The 24765-nt window shown below is 38.8% G+C and overlaps 1 protein-coding gene across 1 annotated transcript in view; it reads right to left on the minus strand.

Annotated features, from left to right (window-relative positions):
- Positions 1–4199: 4199 nt before the first annotated feature.
- The window catches only part of LOC113406354 (protein diaphanous homolog 3-like), a 310574-nt gene continuing 290008 nt past the window's right edge, over positions 4200–24765 (minus strand). Inside the window, exons 20-21 of the mRNA XM_029910781.1 lie at positions 4748–4843; positions 4200–4279 (exon numbers count right to left, since the gene is read on the minus strand). Coding sequence (XP_029766641.1) covers positions 4200–4279; positions 4748–4843 — 176 coding nt within the window. The remainder of the gene's footprint in view (positions 4280–4747; positions 4844–24765) is intronic.

A 24765-nucleotide genomic window follows, 5' to 3' on the forward strand; every position in this document is an offset into this window, starting at 1 on the left:
TCAATTACATATGAAAAAGAAAAAAATGTCTTTTTCCAAATTAGTTTTATTATTTAGAGTCATATGATTGACACAGAATGCTTACAAACTCTTCTAGAAAAAAATGAAGTTGTGTCCAAACTTATTGCACCTAAGAATTTCAGAATTTATATTCTTTTTAGTTCTGTTTAATTATTCTGGATAGTTACTAACTAGCTGTCTACAGTAATAAACCCACTGATAGCTGCTAAAAAGAAAAAGGACAGTACAGTAAAAGCTGTGTTATCTGGCACTTTACCAACCGGAAAGCTCTATAAACCAGCATTTCTGATCTTCAATGAAAGTCCAGTTTATAGTCTGGTTGGTGTGGGACCGGCAGGCACCTGGCTCTGCATGGCTCCCTGGAAGCAACGACATGTTCCTGCTGCTCCTAGGCAGAGGGACAGCCATGAGGGGTTCATAGTGCGGCGGGTGTGTGTGTGTGTGTGTGTGTGTGTAGGGTTGGGGCATGGGGTGTGTGTGTGTGCCCTGAGGGAGTTTGAGTGTTGAAGGGGGCTCGGGGCAGGGGGTTGGGGCACGGGAGCGGGTGTGGGGTGCCAGATCTGGGCAGATCCCCGCAAGTGGCAACCTGTCCTCCGCGCGCTTCCCCTAACCCACCCCGAGCACTGGCCTTGCAGCTCCCATTGGCCGGGAACCAATTTTAAACTACACAAGGAAATCTGACATCTGAGGATTTTGCTCCAATGAACTAAGGAAAACTGTTCTGGAACTATAGTTACTTTCCACCAAGAGAGGGAGCGGGGTTAAAGAAGTAAAACAGACTGAGAAGGAAGCAACTGCAGGTCCACAGCATCAAAAGAAAGAAACTCTCAAAATAGATGTTAGTATGTTTTGCTAAGCTCTTTTTTTTTTAATCCTTGTGATATGTTATTTCTGTGAGAGTTAATATACTTCTTTGTGGCATAGTCCATTTTATTTTTAGATGGTGATTTGGCCTGTATAAATAGTATAAAGCAAATGCCATCTATATATTATCTACACCTACTAGCTCAAGCACTAAGCTGACTCACCAGGCCAAAATACACAGGTGCCCCAAGCCACAACACGGTTACCCCACCAGCGACTGTGGCTGAAGAGTTTGGTCAACTAGTGGTTGAACTCTAAGCTTTATTTAATGATGCCCCTCACTCTGCCATGTATCAAAGTCAATCCATTAATGCTTGGCCGCCCCTTCACTGTCCTCCAGTGAATCAATTTATTCTAGTCCCACAGAGTTCTCTCCTGAGACTGCAGAAGGGAACCCTCCCAGCTCACATCCAGGGCACCCCAAAAAAGGAAGCAGTCGTCTGAAGAGCAGGGAGGCAGCCCAAGCAACTATGGCAGGCACCTGCCTACCATTCCAGCCGAGGACTATTATATAGGGGATCTGAATAAACCCACCTCATCAGATAAAGAGAGACTGCTGCCACTCTAGAGTCCTACTGCTGGAGTGGTTGGGACTCACCCATCGCCAGTGACCCCTGTTTCAGAAATGGAAGACCAAGACCACCCGCCTCCTTCTCCCCCACCCCTCTGGGGAACTGTACACCTTAGCAGTGGATGCTGTCTTTGGCTGAGCTAATATTGACACTAAAGCTGCCTGCAGATTTAGGAAGACCTCCCTGAGGTTTTATACTCTGGTAAAATAACTGTCCAAATGAGCAATCACAAATGCAAAAAGGATATATAAAAAAACCTCAGATTATACCAAAGTTGATGATACTTAGCCAATAAATATTCCTACTTGCCCTGGATGAATGAATGGGCGGGTGAATTTCCAAAGCTATATTCATAATTCTTTTTGACTGCACTGTGTTTAAAGGGAGTTCATTCTAGGTATGTCTCTGAAATGCATATTAAACATAGCACATTCATTATGGGTGAATCTGTTAATCCTCATTTGCAGGGACAAACAAGCGAAGTGCTATATTCCAGCACTAGCACTTAATAGGGTCCCCCTTGTTTTAAACTCAAAATAAGCCACTGACTTTTACAGGACAGTGATATAATCCTTGGCATCTATTCAAATTTCCAGGCTGTATCCAGAGCACATTGCTAATTAATGCAAGATCAAGAAACTGCTGATACATTTGCTTTCAGTTTAGAATTACTGGCATTTGATACCTCTACCACAGGTATAGATTTTAGACTATAAAAAAGGCAAGATGGTACCAAAAGGCCTATAGCACTTAAACTTCCAAAGAATAGCTAAAACAGGGGGAAAAAAAATAGAAAAAAAAAAAAGCTCTGGTGTCCAATTTGAGCTTCTGCAGGGGGGGGGGGGGGGGGGGGAAGTGAACCTTTATATTTTTATTAAAACGTTTGGTCAGAATAACTGCTTCAACAGCTTTAGTTACAGAAATGAGCTCTGATTTTAGCATGATATCAGGAACACATCTGCCTGGAAATTCTGATACATTCTTTTTGGTAACAGTTAGTGGTTAAAAGAAAAAAGTTACAATAACCAAATCCATTGCTGCCCAAAAGCCAAACAGGATTGAAATGAGTGGATTCAGCAGAATGTGCAGTACACTTGGTGGCGATGTTCAGCTCAGATACAGAACTACTGAATGCACAGTGTGAGAAAAGTCAACAAGCCTGAAATGTGTTGCTTGCTACTCCAACAGGCAATCCTTCAAAGTGGGCTCATATTTTTGTTTTCCTGCTCCTAATCTGATAACAGAAAAACTAAGATGACAACATTTTAAAACCAGAATTTCTTTCAAGAACTCAAGTGCGAAAGTGACTACAGGAGAAACATAAAACTGAAGATTAAAGACTATCAAGTGTTCTCTCCTGCCAAAATATTAAATCCTAGTATCAAACTCAGTCATGGGCTACATCCTCCTGCTTAATGTACTTATCAGACTCCTATGTCAGACTAAAATTCGGCAGAATTTAAAGCTTTCATGTTTAAAAAAACAAAACAAAAAATAACTCTCATGTTTGCAAAAACCCTCCCGATTGGGAAATGATACTATGCTCTTTGACAGAGTCTTCAGAACTGGCCGAAAAAAATAGCAATATTGAACATATCCATTATTGGACACAGTTATATACAAATTAAACTTCAAATAAAAGAATGTGAACAGTAGCAATTTTGTAATTGATTCTCAACATGTTACTTCAACAATGCTATAAACAATACCTATATTTTGCATGTTCACTATATTCTTTTCTGTAATAACTATTTAAGAAAACCAAACACATTTAACAAATCAGGCAGAGTAATTAGTTCCTTATAAGCACTAATGACATCTCCATTAGCAATTATTTTTTAAACTATTTGTTCACCAAAAAGTGGCAAACATTTTACCAACTCAAAAGTGGTCAAGACAAATTTTGACAAATTTTGTTGAAAAATTTACTTCCAGATGGATACTAAGTATGCAAACTTCATTTTGAGAGGACTAGTTTTCAGTAACTGAATACAGGAAAGTCTGGCCTTCTCGGCCTTAGCAACAACACAGCTAACATAACATTATTTTGTAGGTTATCCAACATACATGTCACACATTAGAAACAAAGGCCCTGATCCTGATCTTAACTTTATGCATGTGAGTAGTCCCACTAAGTTCAATGAGACTATTCATGTATGGAATTTAAGTGGTTATAGGATCAGGGCCAAAATTAGGAACAGTATTCGATCATAAGGTCTTCTGTGAAATGGTTTGTTAATTTGCTCTCATCATGCTAATACAACACCACTTATGTTACCATATTAATACCCGTACTGTATGATACTCCCTGCTGACACTTTGCAACTCCAGCTGCAGTTCTACTTATCAAGAAAAATGACAAATGAAAAGAAATGGAGTAAATACCAATGAATCTCTAATTCAACATTATAAATATTTGGCAGTGGTTAAAATATGTGCCCCTATAGTCCACTTCTACTAACGCAGTTCATAATCCATCTGAGGCACGGGGCGGAAACTAACAGTTTCTAGGGTTATTTAAATGCTACATCTGCAAACAAAACTAAAATTAAAATAAAAAAAGCCAGCAAAGGCTAGACTAGCTCAGCAAAGTACCCTGAAAAGATAGCTTAGGGATGCAACATTAACAACTAGGTCCCAATACTTTATTTCACTATTCAAATGATATAGAAAACCAGGACTATCACAGCAGTCTTCAGAAAACACAGATCAACAGGATAAGCTGAGATAAGAACATGCAATTTATGAATATGGTTTATTACCATGGTTACAAGCTTTCAAAACAGGCCTCTGATTGGTTGGGCTGAGATTTTGCAGTATATCTGTAAAAGCAAGAGAAGAAAAGAAACATAATACAATCATCCATTAACTTTCAGAGGTGTAACCATATTGCCAAGTAGATTTTTTTCCCTTCAGGTTAAATATTTCTGGGAGCAAAGCAGTAAAGTATCTGACTCAATGGAGAATGTTATGACTTTTTCTTCCGATTTAATTATGCTACTATACACCCAAAAGAGATAAGGCACATATGTTTCTAGAGAAGAGTCTTGTCATAACAATCAGGCTATGTTAAGTTCAGTACATTGATTTGCAAAGTGGTACTGACATCAGCCAACTGGAATGAGCATCTCTGTGAAATTTGTCATTGCAAGGAGAAGATTACGCATGCTGCTGGGACTCTAAGGAGTTCTAGCCTGCAGCACACTGCACTCATGATACATTTTTTAAGCAAAAATGTCTTTCTATGTCATAATTCCTTAGAAAGTAACATGAACAGGTATAATAGTCACCTTTAGGCCTTGGTGTCCGTTTTCTCCGGTCTCGGAAAGCAGCACCTGACTGCAAGGCCTCCAGCAGGCTATCCATCACTCCTGTCTCATCACCCTCTGTGAAAAGAAATGGAGGGAATTCCATCAGACCCTCAGCAATGTTACCACAGCAATGTCAAAGCATACATGAGAGTGAAAAAAAAAAAAAAAAGCCTTGTGCCATTACTAAAATTAGCAATTTCAAACTTAGACAAGCCTTTAACTTGCCCATAAATCAGCTCTCTCATAATGAAATCAGTTTCATTAGCGTCTGTACTGCTGTTCAGTAAAGTGGACCAAACTTTATTTGATTCACTTCACACCACTGCTTTCTGTAGTGAGATGCAATACTCCCTTCAAATGGAATATGGTTCTATTTATGTGTGTCTCTCTGAACCCCATAGGAAACCACAACCCATTGTGAATCAGACATTTCACTTGCAGAAAGTGGTTACTTTTAGGGAATCAGCTCCTAGCATAAAATCAACAAGTTGTTTAGAACACATTTGTTACTGAAATTCTGTTGTTTGAGCTGATAGCAAAATTTTTATTTCCCTGTATACTTTTGAGAGTCTGTCCCCCCCCCAAAAAGATTAATCACATTAGACAAAAATGATCATTTGAGTCACTGTTCTATAAAATCAAGCAAAACTCATTTTTCTGCATGAAGCCAATAGAATAACACTGGACTAAAGTGAACATGGACTACAATGAACATGTTCATAGCTAATGTACAGAAACCAGCTTCACTCTCTCGCTTAATAAACTGTGTCCATATTAAATAATTTACCAAATTTAGAGTATTTCTACCTAACATATTAGACACAAAAACAATGTCCCATGAGATAAGTATAAATGTTACCATAAATGAGGTTACTCATTATTTGTGTACATGCATTTATACCAACAGTACCATGAATACACTTGCTTCTATTATCAAATAAATTCATGATTAGAGCAATTTTTACCTTTCCTGTCAAGTTTACATCAGAGCAAACCAACTGGTCTATAGAGCTGTCAAGTTAATGACTGAAAGCCATCTGCACCAACCTCTACTTTACTTGGAAACCTCTAGGAATGAGTGAGTTTGCCCTGGAATAGCTAGATGACACTACCATAGACATTCAAATATGAGAGGCACATCTTGCCCACGAGAAGGCAGTATTTCACCAAATCCAGAAGGCTGGATTAGCAGTGAAAATGGAGAAGCATAAAGTACAGAAATGGCAAAGGTATCTTACTTGAGACACCAAGTTGGAAATAGGAATTTCACTCAAGCCATCTAAGATGGAAACTATAAGAAACAGCACCATTTCTCAAACTAAAAAAATGGGCCAAATCTTTTATTCTTATATTCATATATTCCAGGGCCAGAAGAGACCACCATCTAATCTGACCTTCTGTATAACCAGGCCATAGAACTTCCCCAAAATAATTCCAAGAGCATATCTTTTAGAAAAAACATCCACTCTTGATTTAAAAATTGTCAGTGATGGAGAATCCACCACAATCTTTGCTAAATTCTTCCAAAGGATAATTAACCCAACTTGTAAAAATATGTGCCTGACTTCTAGTATGAATATGTCTAGCTCCAATGTCTAGCCACTGAATCATGTTATCTCCACTCAGTTTGAGGGGTATGAACAAAAATGTCTGGTTCCAAGAGATAAGTTGTTTGGGGCTGCATTCCAGCAAACAGAAGAGAGAAGCCTAAGAACTAAGGAGGACACATGAGTTGGTGGGCTGAGATTTAAATATGAAAAATGCGATCTAAAAGCTAGGTATCATCATCATGATGTCTGGGATCCTAGATTCTAACCTAGCCCAAACTTTAATATCCCCTCTACCCCCCCAAAAATCCTCGAAAACAAACAAAAATACCCCTCTTAAATATAACCTCTCCTGATACAGAGAGAAAATCACCACTTCACTAATTTAAGAAAAACCCATGCATTTAAAAATAAAAATAGGAGATATAAAATGTTAGTTTTCCAGCCTCACAGCTAAGTAAAACAGTCACTGCTTCAACACACCCATTTCAAATTTAAATCAATTCTTTCACAAATATTCTTGTCACTTAAAAATTCTCTGTGGTACCAACAATACAAGTAATATTAATATGGGGGCCAAAGATCAATCAGATTAATAACAATATCTGGGCTACACAATGAATTGCATTTATTTTGCACTACTGGGCCTTTCACCTGCATTTTGTGCATTAAACAATCTCCTGCAAGACTACTTATAACTTCAAATAGCTGTGCGAGATTAGTTTCCTTTTCCCCCAAATGCGGACATTCCCGCCAAAGTTACACTGGTCTGAAGGACAGGACAGGCACTATTCAGCTGCAGCAGGTTTAATATCCAGTACTACATGTCTGTTTATGGCTAGAAACAAAGATTTCCATCTCTTCCTTACAATATAGCACTTGCTACGGACCTAAGATACTAGTCCTTAAAATTGCAGAATTATTATTTGTGGGGAAGTTATTTAGTTATTTCTACAGCTTTATTAGTTATAATTTTCTTCTTCATCTGCAAGGCTAACAGGTAATAAGGGATCCTATGTTTACAAGCAGAGGGATATGAAGAGAGAAGTACCAACTATTTATAAGACTAGCTAAAACATTTAAAAATAGTATTCCTGTATGCGGCATACACAAATGATGGTGAGGAATGGTATATAGGTTTCAAAAGGGGCTGAACAAAAAAAGCATACCCTGAAATTTGTACCATTACTAGTTACTGAGGAAGAGTTGTGGGCTCCGTTTTGAGGGTGGGGGGAAGAAAAAGAAAAAGTTTATGCAACCAGAAAACTGAACTGTGCATTTTTCATCTCAGAATTTCGCATAGTCTAATGAAGCCCTCACCCTTTTCTAATTTCATGCACAGACAGCGAAAAAACAATTCTGCCTGTCCATCTTGATCAGGGGCCTGGCAGAGACAGGGACTGTTGCTTTCAGGCTCATTTCAATGTAGCTTCTGTCCCTGTCTTTTATGATCTCTCTCTCACCCTCTAGCCCATTTATCTTTTCAAGACCTCTAAAGACTTGACAGTTACTTCGGAAAGTATTAAAGAGCAGTTTTGAAAAAGATGAACTGCAGCATAATCTACTACACTATACACTTTAAATAATTGAATAGGAATAATGTAATTAACAGGAAAAACAACCTTTTGAAGTGTAATTATTAATGCCATTTGAGGATACTATCCATTTTTCACACTTGCATGCAATATATTGTATTTACAAATTAGGCTACAGATCAAAACTTCAAATTATTAGAAAACTAAACCTCTTGTGTACGTTTTTAAAACGCAACTTTTCTAGTAGTTTTTACTTTCGTATGGATATATTCACAAAACTAGGTTAACAATCATTACACATAAATTACGAACAGTTAATTTTCTCCATCCAAAACACAGAGTAAGAGCTAAATTTTCAAATTTCTGTGTCTATAATTAGGAACCAAATTTGTATTTTGGCAGCTATCGTAAGTGCCGATTTAAATGCCTACACATGAATGTAGGCAAGTAAATTAGTATGTAGGTGCCTAAATACAGATTTAAGGACCTACACTTATGCAACCAAATTTGGCAGGAGAGATACAAAGTAAATATGTGTAAAATAAGGACATTTAAAATGTTAAACAGAAATATACCAGAAATATTAGTTCTCCATCAGCAGGAATTGAAGAACATGATTGTTATAAACCCTGTATTACAACATGACCCTTCAGAAACTCATAACTACAGATCATGTATGTAAACTGCTTGTCTGAAATTAGCAGATTTTGGATTAACCAATGACTACTCAAATATCAGTGATACAAGATATAAAATAATTCAGCTAAACAGTCTTAATGCACTGGCATACTGTTATCACATATATCATTTTGAATATGTGTCTGAACATAAAAGCACTATGTTATTATAAGATTACTTGTGGATAGAAATATGACTTTTCACTTTAAAAAAATGCTTTCCCACCTTCCCACAAAGAAACAGTAAAAACAACGTTGAGTCACATTAAGGATGGTAGATGTTCACTTTACCAGATGAATAGTATCTAATAGTGAGGCCCTACATAGAAATATTCTTCCTCATTTAAGGTGTTGCATCTATATCCGACTATCTTCAAAATCCTGCAAATCTTTCCCAAGAAATGCTAGTCAAACTTCAGAGCAGCAATTCAGGAATAATTTAACACATGTGCTGTCAGCATTGCCTAATCCAGCTGTGCAGTTAAGAACTTTATCTGAGACCAGGGAGTTAGACTGTCAGTTTCCATTGGGATCTAACTGATGACATGGCAATTAGATAAAGCTCTTTGTTATACTGTAATTAACTGACAGGATTAAACCTCAACCCAGATGATTATGTTAATAAGGCCAACTGAGAACTCTCCAACACCACCTACTCTAAAGAACTCAAAGACCTCCCACATCACAATTTATCCAATAACTTAAGGATATCATTAAATCCTTTCCCAAACAACTCCAAGAGAAACTCTACAAACACATCCCCCACAAACCCACCCAAGGGACCTTCTCTATGTTTCCCAAGATACATAAACAAGGGAACCCAGGCAGACCCACCACATCTGGCCACAACACTCTTGCTGAAGAAATATTGGGACTCACAGAAACCATCCTCAAACCAATTACTGAACAAAGGGCCAGTTTCCTCCAGGACACAACTGACTTCCTCCACAAACTCCACAATATTAACCTCCCTCAGACCACAATCCTTGCCACCATGGATGTCACTTCCTTATACACCAACATCCCTCTCAATGACAACATAGTTGCCTGCCTCAAATATTTACAAGACAATGGACAACTCTCAGATATCCATCCCAAACACATTGCCAAACTCCATTTCATCCTCACCCATATCAACTTTACATTCAACAACAAACACTTTGTCCAAACCATGGGAACAGCCATGGGTACTAGGATGGCTGCCCAATATGACAACCTCTTCATTGGCCACCTTGAAGAAGAATTTCTGGACAAATGCACTACAAAACTAATGATGTGCCTGAGATACATCAATGATATTTTCATTCTCTGGACAGCGAGCTTAAACTCCCTCATAGATTTCCTTCACAACTTCAACCACCACCACCATCCATTAAACTCTCTGGAACATTCCCACACTAGCATCAACTTCCTGGACACCACCTTCAGCTTCAACAATGGAACCCCACAGAAAACCTTATACAAAGGTTTATATAGGTACACACTATACATTTTTTAAAGTGATTTATTTTGAAATCCATGCACCATCACCCTACCTTCCCAGATCCAGTAATCACCTCAAACACTCCAAGAAATCTGTTATATACAGTCACAGAAAGTGCTAAGAGGTAAAAGTCTGGGATATAACACATTTAAACCACCTTCTCCAAACAAAGACATCCCACCAGAGAAATAGATTGCACACCCCTAGTTATCACCTACCACCCCACACTGGAATTTATACTGGGTATCATCAAACAACTCCAACCCATACTCGATGGGGACCCCCATTCCAAAAGAAATCTTTCCTGAACTCCCACTTCTGGCCTTCACCCCAACCTCTCCAAGCTCATCATCAGAAGCAAGCTCCCCACAGACCAAGACACACCAACTCAGAGCAACACTAGACCCTGCCAGAACAGATGCAAAACCTGCAGACTTATCTCCACTGCTACAATGATCAACACCCTCCCACAACACACCTTTCAAAATCCATTGATCCTACACATGATATCAAAATGTGGTATACCTCATCCAGTGAACTAAATGCCTCAATAAAACGATGAGGGTGAAACCATGTAATCACACTATGCTCTCTAATGAACTCGCATAGGAAAATGATAAGACATCTCATCTTGTGTGGCGGAACACTTTTCACACTCTATGTCTGACCTATCAGTCCTCATTCACAAAGGAAACCTGCACAACACTTTCAAAAGATAAGCCCGGGAGCTTAAATTTCATTACTCAGCTAGACACTAAAAATCATGCACTGAACAGAGACACTGGATTTATGGTTTATTGCAATAATCTGTAACCCACTAACCCCCTCATTTTCTCCTATGACTGCAGAGGTGTTAATGGATCATTCTACATTGAATCAAGGGTGCTGGAACAGGGCCATAAGGGTGAGGGACGGAGAGGGGGTAGGGTCTTGGGGGAAGAGGCAGCGTGGGGGCAGGGCCGCAGGGAGAAGACGCGGTGCGAGGGCAGGGGTTCAGGGAGAAGGAGCGTGCAGGGGTGGGGCCTGGGGGAGGAGGGGCGGCACAGGGGGCAGGGCCACAGTTCCGTTGCCAGTGGCCCCCCCACTTACACGAAGCTTTCGCCACTCCTGCCTTGAATGGTCCCTTAGAATATGTGCTAACTAATTACACTAAACAATCTGCTCCACCTTGCATTTAACTGTGACACTGGGAGTACCTTTCCCAGACCAGAAGAAGAGCTCTGTGTCTCTCAAAAGCTTGTCTCTCTGACCAACAGAAGTTGGTCCAATGAAATATATTCTCTCTCTAGGATCAAACCAGGGTGGATTTGATTTAAATCCATGATTCAATGATTAAATCAGGAAGACTCGATTTAATCATGGATTTCTACATAAAAGTACATTCTTGTTGGTTGTTATAACCTTAATACATATTCTTCACAACTCAGAGATAGATATAGGTTTCATTTTTAGAAGGTACACACTATACATTTTTAAAGTGATTTATTTTGAAAACTTTTCAGATTAGTTTTACAGCTATATCAGAAAATAAATGATTGCTTGGTTATTTCATTTACCAAAGGTAATTGAAGCAGTTATTTATGAAGTCATTGGGAGGTGAACTATCTCCAATTTAACAGGTCAATCATTAATATTTGGAGGATTTTCTTGCCATACTGTATTAGGAGGAGCTCACCACCAGACAGACATTTAAATAGTTTTATTTAACTATTTCTCACCTCTATATATTATTTAAAAACATTTTTGCTGTTAACAAGCATGTTCTCTCTGGAGACACAAATCCACAGTTTGAAAACTGCAAAACTAAGTATCTCTGATGGTATCTTGTAGACTGGGCACTGAGTCCCACTGGGTAGATAGAAAGATTAACCTAAATAATCTATACAAAAGCTCCTGGAACCCCATGAGGTTGAGTCCCTAATCCATGAACTATTGGAACTCACTTATAAAACTTTTCTTAAACATTACATGAACATATTGTCTCATACTATAGAATTAGAATTTATAATCCCTATTCCATAATGAGATATCTTTGGGCTATAAAGTATTTTAATTAAAACTATCTTTAGATAGGTTTTTTCCTCAAAAAACATTTTATCAAAACAATCCAATTTAAATTAAAAAAAAAATCCGATTTTTTTTTTTTTTTTTTTTTTTTTTTTTTTTTTTTTTTAAGAATCATTGATTTTTATCCACTCTGGATCAAACCCTTTAAGATGGTTTCTGAGTATTGAATATAATCTAAATTCCTTTTTTCCTCGTTTGGTGTGTATACTTGTACATTTGAGTTAAACATTTCTGTTGTCATACACACAATGGGGAAAGGGGAAGAGATATCCGGCTGTAAAACAAATCCAAGTTTATTTTCCCTACAGTCTAAGGGAAAAAAAATTCAATGGCATAAAGGAATTGAGAATTTTCAAAAATTGGGATAAGGACTGGTGGTTCTTAAATCTTTGCTGTTAGGCTTAATCAACCAAAGTTCTGTATTTTATCATCACATTTCTTTTGGTGAACTTTACTGGTGATAATACAATGAGATTTTCAGAAGAGAGAAGTTACTTCTCAGTAATGGTTGCCTTTCAAGTGCCTTTCACTCCTACTTAGCACTGACCTACTGAACTGCCTTGAAAAGTCGTGTCCTTTGGGGGTGCATGAGAGATTTTGCACAAGGGTGACATTATTGCTCTACTCTAAATAGGAGAGTATGTGTAGAATCAGTCACCTTAGATGTGCTGTCACCACCAATAGGAATGTTGTAAATACATATGGGCAGCAGAAAGATCAAAGGGAAAAACCCTGTATTGCTAATGACCTTGCCCCACTGAAATGGAAGGTGTTTGTGTTGTGAAGGACTGATAGGGATGTGGAAATACACATCCTGCAAGCTCAGAACCAATTTTGGGTGGATAGGGAAGGAAGTCACACTTCTACAAGCAAAGTTTAGCTGTGCCCCCTTAGAAGTACAGCTGCCAGGGCATTGCATCCCTTTTTAAAAATACGACATAAGTTTAACTATAGAAAAAGTTGCAGAAAAGAGAAAAAGATTTTCATTTCCATTATTCACATTATCAAGCAGGGAACCCTAATCTTATTGAGCCAAATCAGAAACCACTCCAGGTACCACTGCTGCTTTCTCAGCCTCTTATTATCTCCTCCAAGAACAAACTTGCAGCTTTAGCCTTTTGAAGAACTGAGTTCTTTTCCTTACTGAACTCTCAGTTTGGTGAGTATCAAAATAAATGTTTTTGCTTCACAGTTGATGTTTGATTGGGATTAAAAAAAATACTCTTTTTCCTGGATCTCAGAACATACATACTTGCTTTCTTTTGATTTTGACTGAGTCATAAATTGAATCCCTTTGCAGCCTTCTCACAGATTTAACTGTGTCTTGGATATTAGTTCCTAAAGGTTTCTCAATAAAGTGAATGAACGTCCTCTATGATGTCCAAGACAGAGCAGCAGAGACCTAATCTTCTCACTATGTTAGGCCATATCTACACTTGCAAACTTACAGCGGCACAGCTGTACCGATGCAGCTGCACTGCTGTAAGATCACTCAGGTAGCTGCTCTATGCTGACGGGCGAGAGCTCTCCTATTTACATAATAAAATCATCTCAATGAGCGGCAGTAGCTATGCTGGTGGGAGAAGCTGTCCCACCGACATAGTGTGTGCACACAAGCACGTACGCTGGTAAAACTTATGTTTCTCAGGGTGGTGTTTTTTTCACACCTCTGAGCAACGTAAGTTTTGACGACATAAGTGGTAGCGTAGACATGGCCTTAGTCTTGTATCTCCTTTTTTAAAAAGACATCATGGTCTCGGCATGTTTCTAATATGTCAAAAAGAGACAAACCCCGTGGCTATCTGTCAGAGGAACATTTGCCCAGAATAGTATTATATACTTTGTTGGAGCTTTCACCTTGTGTCAAGGGTTTTGCAAGAAACAACTATGGTAAAAAAAATACGAGATATACCGTACTTGCATTATATTTGTCTTACACAACTGTTAAAAAATGTTAAAGGAACTGTTAATTGCTTCCTCCACTAAATGTCTTTACATGATAGAAGAAACACATTTATACTCAGACTCAGAAGGCAAACTCAGCTTAAAGAAACAAATGTCCTGTTTCTTCCTTTTTTTTTTCCCCATAGGAAATCATACTTACAAGTATATGCTTCAGAAAGACATGAGACATGAACACAAATTATAAAACAGAGCAAAAAGAATAGTTAGAAATTAAGTGTATAAAAATTAGTGAGCTAATTGACTAGAAGGAAAATATGAATGAGAACTGGAAAGAATTAAGAAACTGACAGCCATTTGTGGAAATCAGAAAACATTGAAAAGAAATAAAAAGGGAAAATAGTAATACTTCTTACAAACCTATTAACATTTGCTAAGAAACTAGAGGTAGAAAAAGTGTACGGCTAGCCAGTCTCAAGCGATGCTTAGAGTTTTTCCCATTTTTTTTAACTGGTGAAGTCATTCTGGAGAAGGAGTTTCATTTAAGGTAATATAAAAAAACTGATAAGTAACTGAACCTTTATACTCCAATCATGAGAGCACCCTTCTGTTCTAGAGAAGGGCTGAATGGTGACCAAGAAATCCTTTTGGTCCAGATGAACGGGTATTGTATGTACACAATATAAAAATAAGACTAGAGTTAAACAATTGCAAAAGGAAAACACCTTACCACAGTAAATGAAAAACAGAAGAAACATCACCTATGTTTACTTCCGTTAAAAGAAGAATTAAATAACATGGGTCTATTTATTAGTAAGTAAGCAAAAAAAAAAAAAAAGGATATCTGACTTTATTCTAAAAAAGATAATATAATGTCAGAAGGCAGTAATTTGCTGCTGCTTCAATTTTATTAAAATTAGCATGATTACTTAAAATTAAGCAAGCAAGAATTATTTGGCTTCCCAACTACATTTTCAAATATATTGATTTCAATTACCACACAGAATAGAAAGTGTACACTTTATATTTATTTTTTATTACAAATATTTGCACTGTAAAAAAACAAAATATTATTTTCCAATTCGCCTACTACAAGTACTGTAGTGCAATCTCTATATCATGAAAGTTTAACTTACAAATGTAGAATTATGTACAAAAAAATAACTGCATTCAAAAATAAAACAATGTAAAACTTCAGAGCCTACAAGTCTACTCAGTCCTACTTCAGCCAATCGCTCAGACAAACAAATTTGGTTACAATTTGCAGGAGATAATGCTGCCCGCTTCTTGTTTACAATGTCACCTGAAAGTGAGAACAGACATTCTCATGGCACTGTTGTAGCCGATGTTGCAAGATATTTACGTGCCAGATGTGCTAAAGATTCATATGTACCTTCATGCTTCAACCACCATTCCAGAAGACATCCTTCCATGCTGATGATGGGTTCTGCTCAATAACAAACCAAAAGCAGAGCAGACTGATGCATGTTCCTTTTCATCATCTGAGTCAGATGCCACCAGCAGAAGGTTGATATTCTTTTCTGGTGGTTCGGGTTCTGTAGTTTCTGCATCTGAGTGTTGCTCTTTTAAGACTTCTGAAAGCATGCTACACACCTCGTCCCTCTCAGACTTTGGACAGCATTTCAGATTCTTAAACCTTGGGTCGAGTGCTGTAGCTATCTTTAGAAATCTCACATTGGTATCTTCTTTGTGTTTTGTCAAATCTGCTGTGACAGTGTTCTTAAAACGAACATGTGATGAGTCATCATCTGAGACTGATATAATATGAAATATATGGCAGAATGCGAGTAAAAGAGAAGAGGAGACATAAAATTCTCCTCTAAGGAGTTCAGTCACAAATTTAATTAAGGCATTGTTTTTTTAACGAGCATCATCAGCATGTTTCCATGTCCTCTGGCATGATTGCTGAAGCATAGAGGGGCATACAAATGTTTAGCATATCTGGCACCTTGCAAATACCTTGCAAAGCCGGCTACAAAAGTGCCATGCAAATGTCTGTTCTCACTTTCTGGTGACACTGTAAATAAGAAGCAGGAAGCAGTATCGCCCGTAAATGTATATAAACTTGTTTGTCTTAGTGACTGCCTGAACATGAAGTAGGACTGAGTGGCCTTGTAGGCGCTAAAGTTTTACATGGTTTTGTTTTTGAGTGCAGCTTTGTAACAAAAAAAAAAATCTACATTTGTAAGTTGCACTTTCACAATAAAAAGATTGCATTACAGTACTTTTATGAGGTGAATTGAAAGATACTATTTTTTTTATCATTTTTACAGTGCAAATATTTGTAAGAACAAATAATATAAAGTGAGCACTGTACATGTTGTATTCTGTGTTGTAATTGAAATCGATATATTTGAAAAGGTAGAAAACATCCAAAAATATTTAATACATTTCAATTGGTATTCTATTGTTTAACAGTGCGATTAATTTTTTAAATCGCGATTACTTTTTTTGAGTTAATCGCGTGAGTTAACTGCGAGTAATCGACAGCCCTACTTTTTATATATATATTTGAACACACACATGCATGCACATTGGAGTTTTTACAACCCTGAAGCTTACTTTACTGCTCATGCATCTCTGTAACAAAAATTACAAAGTTAACATTTTAACTCATTTAACATTTATTACCTTATTTATTTATTTAGTTCTCATATTTGGATGAGGTTTTAGGATTCATATATAGCACTTCTGAGTATTTATCTACATCTATATTAATATAAAGTCTGAATTTCCCTGGCCTTCAGTAAAATTGTTTAAACAAGAATTCCTGAACTTTTAATTTTAAGGTTGGTGTAAAATAAATATAAGAACCCTAATCATAAAATCCCAGAAGGCAGAAAATTTTTACTTTGTTGGTAATTTATATTACAGTGGCAATAAACTTAACAGTGTCTTACACAGAAAAAAAATGTACTACACTGGTGCCGTAACGAGTTAAACCTCTGTTGTCAAATAGACTGATGACTTAGTATCTACTACAAACACAGTAGTGAAGTTCAGGTGGAAGTACAGTTGGCAGCTATTTAAACAGAAGTTCAGTCCCCAAATCTAAATTTCTGACACTGTTAAAAAAATATAGCACCAAGAGAAATTTTAAGTGCAGACACATTAAGCAGCCTTCTAGTTCTGTAGGAGGCAAGGTGGGAAAAGTAATATCTTCTACTGGACCAACTTCTGCTGGTGAAAAGACATGCTTTCCAGCTACAGAAAGCTCTTCTTTAAGTCTGGAAAAGGTGCTGAGAGCCTCACAACTAAGGCTATGTCTACACTGCGCACCTTACAATGGCGTGGCTGTGCTGCTGCAGCTACGCTGTTGTAAGGTGCGCAGACTAGCCGCTCTTTGTTGCTGGGAGAGAGCTCTCTCGGCGACAAAATAAAACCACCCCCAATGAGGTTCGGTACCTTCGTCGCCGAGAGAGTGGTGCTTTTCATTGTTAAAATTTTTGTTGTTCAGGGATGTGTTTTTTCACACTCCTGAGCAAAAAAGTTTTAATGACGAAAGTGCAGTGTAGACAACGGCAAAATAGAAGATGGAACAGATTGTTTAGCATAAGTAGTTTAACACTTATTTCAAGAGACCATTCACAGTGAAATGTCCCATTAACACCTCTCCAGTATAAGGGCTTGTCTACACTTAAAATGCTGCAGCATTTCAGTAAAGACACTACCTATGCCAATAGCAGGGATTCTTCCATGAGCATAGGTACTTCACCTCCCTGAGAGGAGGTAACTAGGTCAACAGGAGAATTCTCCTGTTGAGCTAAGGCTGTCTACACTAGGGTTAGGTATAACTGTGTCATTCAGGGATGTGACTTTTTCACACCACTGAGCAACGTAGTTATCCTGGTCTAATTTCCTAGCGTAGACCAGGCCACAGTCAAGTTCTGTAGGAGAGCTAAGTCAAATGTTTACAGAAATAGTTCCCTTCAGACTTAAATTATTGTGGCAACACAAGGTTCAAATCAATTCCAAAAAGAAATGAAAACTACAAAGGAGCTGCTAAGAAAGGACAAGAAATAATACAGTAACTCCTCACTTAAAGTCGTCCTGGTTAACGTCGTTTCGTTGTTACATTGCTGATCAATTAGAGAACAGGCTCATTTAAAGTTGTGCAATGCTCCCTTATAACATTGTTTGGCAGCTGCATGCTTTGTTCACTGCTTGCAGAATGAGCAGCGCGTTGGAGCTAGCTGGTCGGGGCTTGGAACCAGGGTGGACCGGCAGCTTCCTGCTCCTGTAAGTTCCCTGTGTGGCAGCCGCCCAGCAGGCTATCAATTGCTGGCAGTTCAGCTGTCCTCTCCCCACTGCCATGCGCTACTGCTGGCCTCTGCCTTGGAACTGCTCCTGGGAGCCTCCTGCTTGCTGGGTGGGGGGGAGGGGAAAGAGGGGGCCTAATGTCAGAGTGTCCCCTTCACCGCTGCTCCTGCCCCCCGCTTACCGAATCTCCATAGAGCAGTGAGGGGACACGACAGGGCTCAGGACAGAGGGAGCTTGCTGACAGCAGCTGCTGTCTCAACTTGCTGATCTACTTAAAAAGGCAATATACTTAAAGTAGGGTCAGCGTACTTAAAGGGGCAATGTGCATCTCTGCGTATCTCTCTGACACAGGGTGTGTGTCTCTGTTTGCCATGCTGTCTCCCCTCCCTCCATTTGTGCTGCCTTGTAGAGTGTGAGGCTACATTAACAACAGTGTGTTAACCCTTGAGGGCTCAGCCGAGTACTAGTTCATCATTTACCAGTACGGCATTCCCTGGGAAATATCCCACCCTCTGACTTCACTACCTCAACCAAGCTTCACAATCATCATTGCTCTGTACAGTATTAAATTGTTTGTTTAGATTACGAACAAACAGGAAAATGAAGGTGAAGACAATTGAGTTAGCTGCAGAAGCCAATATTTTAAGTTTCTCATATTGACCTGGCTGACAGTCGATTTAATTTTTTATTTTTAAATATTTCATTTAACTATTTGTTAAAAACAATTTAAACAAAAACAAACCTATTTTAAAATACTTGAATGTTTAACTAAATTCATATGCTTGTTTTGTTAAAATATTATATGTTTGCTGTTGAAGAAAAAAATCCAGAATACATAACGTTGTTATTTTAGTTAAATAAAACACTTTAAATGTCTGTCTGGTGATGTTCTCCTCCTAATACAGTATGGCAAGAAAATCCTCCATATATTAATCATTAACCTGTAGAACTGGAGATAGTTCACCTCCCAATGACTTCATAAATATCTGCTTCAATTAGCTTTGGTAAATGAAATAACCAAACAATCATTCATTTTCTGATATAGCTGTAAAACTAATTTGAAAAGTTTTCAAACTAAAATCACTTTAAAAATATATAGTGTGTACCTTCTAAAAATGAAACCTACATCTATCTCTGAGTTGTGAAGACTATGTATTAAGGTTACAACCACCAACAAGAATGCACTTTTATGTAGAAATCCATGATTAAATCGAGTCTTCCTGACTAGTGATTTAAATCAAATCCACCCTGAAGAGCACATGTTACCCAGGAACAACAGCCACGAGGTGATGAAACTATGACACTGACTCACTTGCTCATTCTTTGCTGTACCAGGAATTTAAAGAGTGGCAGGGGAGAGACTCTGCACAGAATGTGCTCTAGTGGTGGGGACACATGATAACTTGGAGTAGCTCTATGGGAAGGGGAAATTGACACACAGAAGATCCCTCTGCACAGTGCATCACAAGGGCAAAAATCACAGACTCTTAGTAGTGTAGGACTGCAAGCAACCTCAATAAGTCATGTTGCCCAATCCCCTGCACTCACGACAAGACTCAGTAATAACTAGACCATTCCTGACAGGTGTCTAACCTGTTCTTAAAAACCTCCAATGACTCAAATTCCACAGCCTCCCTAGGCAATTTGTTCCAGTGCTTAACTACCCTGACAGGAAGCTTTTCTTTTTGTCCAACCTAATCCTCTCTTGCTGTAATGTAAACCCACTGCTTCTTGTCCTATCCTCCGAGGTTAACAAGAACATTTCATCCTCCTCCTTGTAACAACCTTTTATGTACTGGAAAATTGTTATAATGTACCCTTGTTCTGTCTTCTTTTCTCCAGACTAAACAAGCTAATTTTTTTTCCATCTTGCCTCATAGGTCATGTTTTCTAGACCTTTAATCATTTTTGTTCCTCTCCTTTGGCCTTTCTCCAATTTGTCCACATCTTTCCTGAAATGTGGCACCCAGAACTGGACACAATACTCCAGCTGAGGCCTTATCAGTGCAAAGTAGAGTGGAAGAATTACTTCTTGTGTCTTGTTTACTACACTCCTGCTAACAAATCCAAGAATGAGGTTCACTTTTTTTTTTTTTTGCAACAGTGTTACACTGTTGACTCATATTTAGCTTGTGATCCACTATAATCTCCAGATCCCTTTCTGCAGTACTCCTTTCTAGGCAATCATTTCCCATTTTGTATGTTTGCAATTGATTGTTCCTTTCTATGAGGAGTACTTTCCATTTGTCCTTACTGAATTTCATCCTATTTCCTTCAGACCATTTCTCCAGATCATTTTGAATTTTAATCCTATCCTCCAAAGCACCTATAACCCCTCCCAGCTTGGTATTGTCCACAAACTTTACAAGCGTACTCTCTATGCCATTATTAAAATCATTTAAGAAGATATTGAACAGAACCTGACTCAGACAGATCCCTGGAGGACCCCACTTGATATGCCCTTCCAGCTTGACTTTGAACCACTGATAATTACTCTATGGGAACAGTTTTCCAACCAGTTATGCATCCGTCATATAGTAGCTCTGTATAGCCTATATTTCCCTAGTTTGTTTAAGAGAAGTCATGTAAAAGTGTCAAAAGCCTTACTAAAGTCAAGGTATACCACATCTACCACTTCCCCCCATCCACAATCTGACACTAGTCTATAAATAAACAACATACAATAAAATGCTATAAATTCAATAATTTAGGAAGTGCTCAGATAAAGAAAACTTTATAAAAGATAGTTACTGCTGAAACACTGCTGTCACTGACTACTGCTAATACAAAAGAAAGTTTTACACCTGCACTATATCCACTTCTGCAAAAGCCTAAACATTAAAAAGGTTATAAATGAAAAGTTAAGGCAACTACTGCCAAACCATCCTTCTTCATTCACTATCATCCTGACTCTCTTCTGTCCTGCAAGTTACACCTTGGTGTAAATGTCTATCATCTCATTTACCTAAGGATTTTAAATATTGGGCTAATTAGAGTAATATAAATTATTAAGGATAATGTTTTAAAAAAGCCACTTATTGTGCATTTACTGATTTTAGGACCCTTCTTGTTCACTTGGGGCTATTTATTTTTTATAGCAAAACTAAGCAGCTACTATAAGAAAAGTATGTGACATTAAATATGCATTGTAACCAGAATAGACCAAGTTTATGCACATTAATGAGCTCTGTTCATAATAGACTGGGGTGCTGATTGAACAATTGTCACTAAAAATGCAAAGTCATCTATATATAAAGAGGTTAATAAAGTCTACTATTTATGAATTATTCTTTTCATGTTCTTTGTGTATGTCACAGCTCCAATTCAAACGAAGCTGGCAAGAATGGAAGCAATCTTTATTTTAGGTTACTTGAAAACTATTATTTCCACTAATGTCATTTTTCAGGGAAAGATTTCCTATACAAATCACTTGTAAGGAGCAAGGAACTCAAATTTCATTAGCACATTTTTATTTTAAAATGAAATCAGCGTCTCATAAGATCTGTTATTTGTAATATAATGTAATATATCACTATCATAAAGTTGTCTCTCTCTTTAGGTACTATATGCATTTGAAGGTAGATCACAGAGAAAAAAAATCATATTTAAAAAAATTTAAACTGTATTTAAATTTAAAAATAAATACTCACTAATCAAATCAGAAAGTTTCTACATAGGCACAATGAACACCCAAGCTGGCAGCCATAATAGAGAGAGAGACTGGAGGAACAAGAAAATTGAGGTACTCAATCATTCTTAGAGATGGCTTCTTCAAGCTCATGCTTGAGCTACAGGGTTGATTAGATTTGGGTTACTGTGGTCACAGGAAAGCCTCAGTGGGGTTATGAGTGTGCAAGCCCCTTGTATGGAGTCAGCAGTAGCAGCACTTTGTACTCTTTCCTCAGAACCCCATGGGGCTGCTGACCTACTGCTGAGCGGAGATAACAGTAATGATCAGCAGCAGAGAGACAGATGCAAGACCAGAATCAAACAGAAGGGAAAGCCAGAGGGAAGACTGGAAAGTTACTACTTTCCTTCTTGTAACTGGAGTTCTTCAAGATGTGTGTTCCCTATCAGTATTTCACTGTAGATATGCTTGCGCTCCATGTACCTGAGAACAGAGGTTTCTTGCAAGCAATGTCCATTGCTCCATGCCCACACCCCTGCTCTTCTTGTGCTCTGTACTGAGAGTAGAAGGAGTGGGATGGACTGACTGCCTCTCCCGTTCCTTCTCTACTGCAAATTCAGTCAGGATCTGAAGCAGAGGGGAAGAATGGAGGGTTGTGGAATACAGATAGGGACCACACACCTTGAAGAACTCTATTTGCAACAAGATAAGTAACTTCCCTTTCTTCTTTGAGTGCTAGTTCCTGTATGTATTCCACTGTGGGTGATTGACAAGCAGTACTGAAAGAGGAGGTGGGTGCGAGAATGCAGGTGGTAAAGCTGCGTGTAGAACCGTTTTCACCCCAAAGGATGTGTCAGCAGAGAAGTCTTGGATCAAGGCAAAATGTGTTTTTGCATATGTGGATGGAACTGCATATAGCTGCCCAGGCAAATGTCAAGCAGGGGTACGTCCTGAAGTGATGCCACTGAGACTTAGGCCCCTGCAGAGTGAGCCCTGGTCCTATGTAGGAGAAGGAGCTGTGCCAACTGAGAGAGTCAGTTACAGACAGAGATCCTCTGAGAGGATATAGCTTGACTTTGGACTCATTCTGCTATGACAACAAACACTCCAGATGATATTCTGATCGGCTATGTTTTCTGCAGGTATAATGCCAATGCTCATCTTATGTTGAGGGAATTAAGTCTCCTTTCCTCACCAGAGTCATGGGGCTTTGGAAAAAAAAATACAGGGAAGTGAATTGACTGGTTTAAGTTGAAATTCTGAAAATATCCAAGGAGTGAATTTTGGATGTAGTCATAGTGAGATTTTGTGCTTATGGAACACTGTGTGGTTATTCATCTATTAGTGTCCCGAGTTCTGCCAATGCTGATAAAGCTGATATAGAAAGACTAAGTGGGTAATTAGTTGTGATGGTACCATCAGTGACTGAGGTTCCTGGTGGGTACTCTTTGCCCATACTGGCAGTTCTCAGTCTTTTGACTTAGGTAGTATTGCTGGCATTGTTACTGTTGGTGAGGAGTCTGGTACCGATGAAGCCCCGCTCTTATGACCCTTTTTATCATGGCCTGGGGGCTTAGGACGTTCTAAATCTTTAGGGGCAGGGTGCAAAGGCTTGTTCAGCTTGAAGAGGAATGGACTTAAAGGGGGAATCTGCTCTTGTGTTTATGAGACCATTCCCTGCTCTCCTGATGAGACCCCGATGGAGGCCACATGACAGGAGGTGCGCTCCTTGCTCACTCTGGCCAATGTATAGAGGCGGTTCCCCCAGCCTGGGTTGGACTAGGCATTCATAGCCTTTTCCACTAGGTGTTTTTTAAGCTGGAATTCCTGAATCAGTTAGGTATGCCTAAGGAAGGAGTGACAAATATTGCAGCTGATGGAAATATTTGCTTCCCCAAGGCAGTAAAAGCAGTGCAAGTGATCGTTGCTGACTAAAAAGGAATGGGGACAGGAGACAGCTTTTAAAGCCTGATGTTCTGGGCATACTCTAATTCCGGTATCGGGAGCCAGAGTGGTGGTGGTAAGGGTTCCTGGGGTGAGGAAACTAACTAAATACTAACTATACTATTAAAGACTATTTACACTACCTATACTAAAGATAAAACTTTGAAATATTTATAGGTTGAAGACAAGGCTGAAAAAACCCCAGACACTCCAGATACTGGAGGTCCTGACACAGACCATGTGGCAGTAAGAAGTAACTGGAGAGGCAGTTGGTCCAATCTGCCCCTTATACCTTTGGTATGGAGCATGAGGAGAGCAGGGGCACAGGTGTGAGCAATGGACACTGCTTGCAAGAATTCTCTGGTCTCAAGCTAAGGGACTGAATATGTACCCACAGTGCAATACACATAGGGACCCACAATTGAAGCAGAACCTCTCTTCTACTCTCTCCCACAAAAGGAGGAGAAAGTGCCTGGTTCCTTTGTAAGCCTTGACTAAGGGAGAAAGGAGCCATTAGCCTCCTCCGAATACTTTGAAGACGGAGATGCCCACCCACTGGAGAGAAAAGACCAGAGATGGTACAGAGACAGAGTGTGAGTGTATGTAGACTGGGAAGGGGAGACAGGTGATTCAGTTGCTGCGAGCCTCATGGCAGAAGTATCCCCTAAGGAGGAATTTGAATGAGGAGAGGGAAGTGGCCTGCAGAACAAGTTCACAGAGGACAGTCCATGTATAGGGAGCAGCTTGGAAGCAGTTGTGAGACAAGCAGATTCATGTGCTACTAAAGTTAGTATCATTAGTGCATCAGAGAAGGGGAAGGGAAGGTGAGATGAAGAAATTGCTTTGGATTCTAGCATGACATACAAGAGGGTGGCTTCCTAGAGAACTTGCTCCCTCGGAAGAAAATTCAGCTTGCTTTTCCCTCCTTCTTGC

The sequence above is a fragment of the Terrapene carolina genome, unplaced genomic scaffold (assembly GCF_002925995.2).
Source record: "Terrapene carolina triunguis isolate 2854851 unplaced genomic scaffold, T_m_triunguis-2.0 Scaffold17, whole genome shotgun sequence".
Lineage (NCBI taxonomy): Eukaryota > Metazoa > Chordata > Testudines > Emydidae > Terrapene > Terrapene triunguis.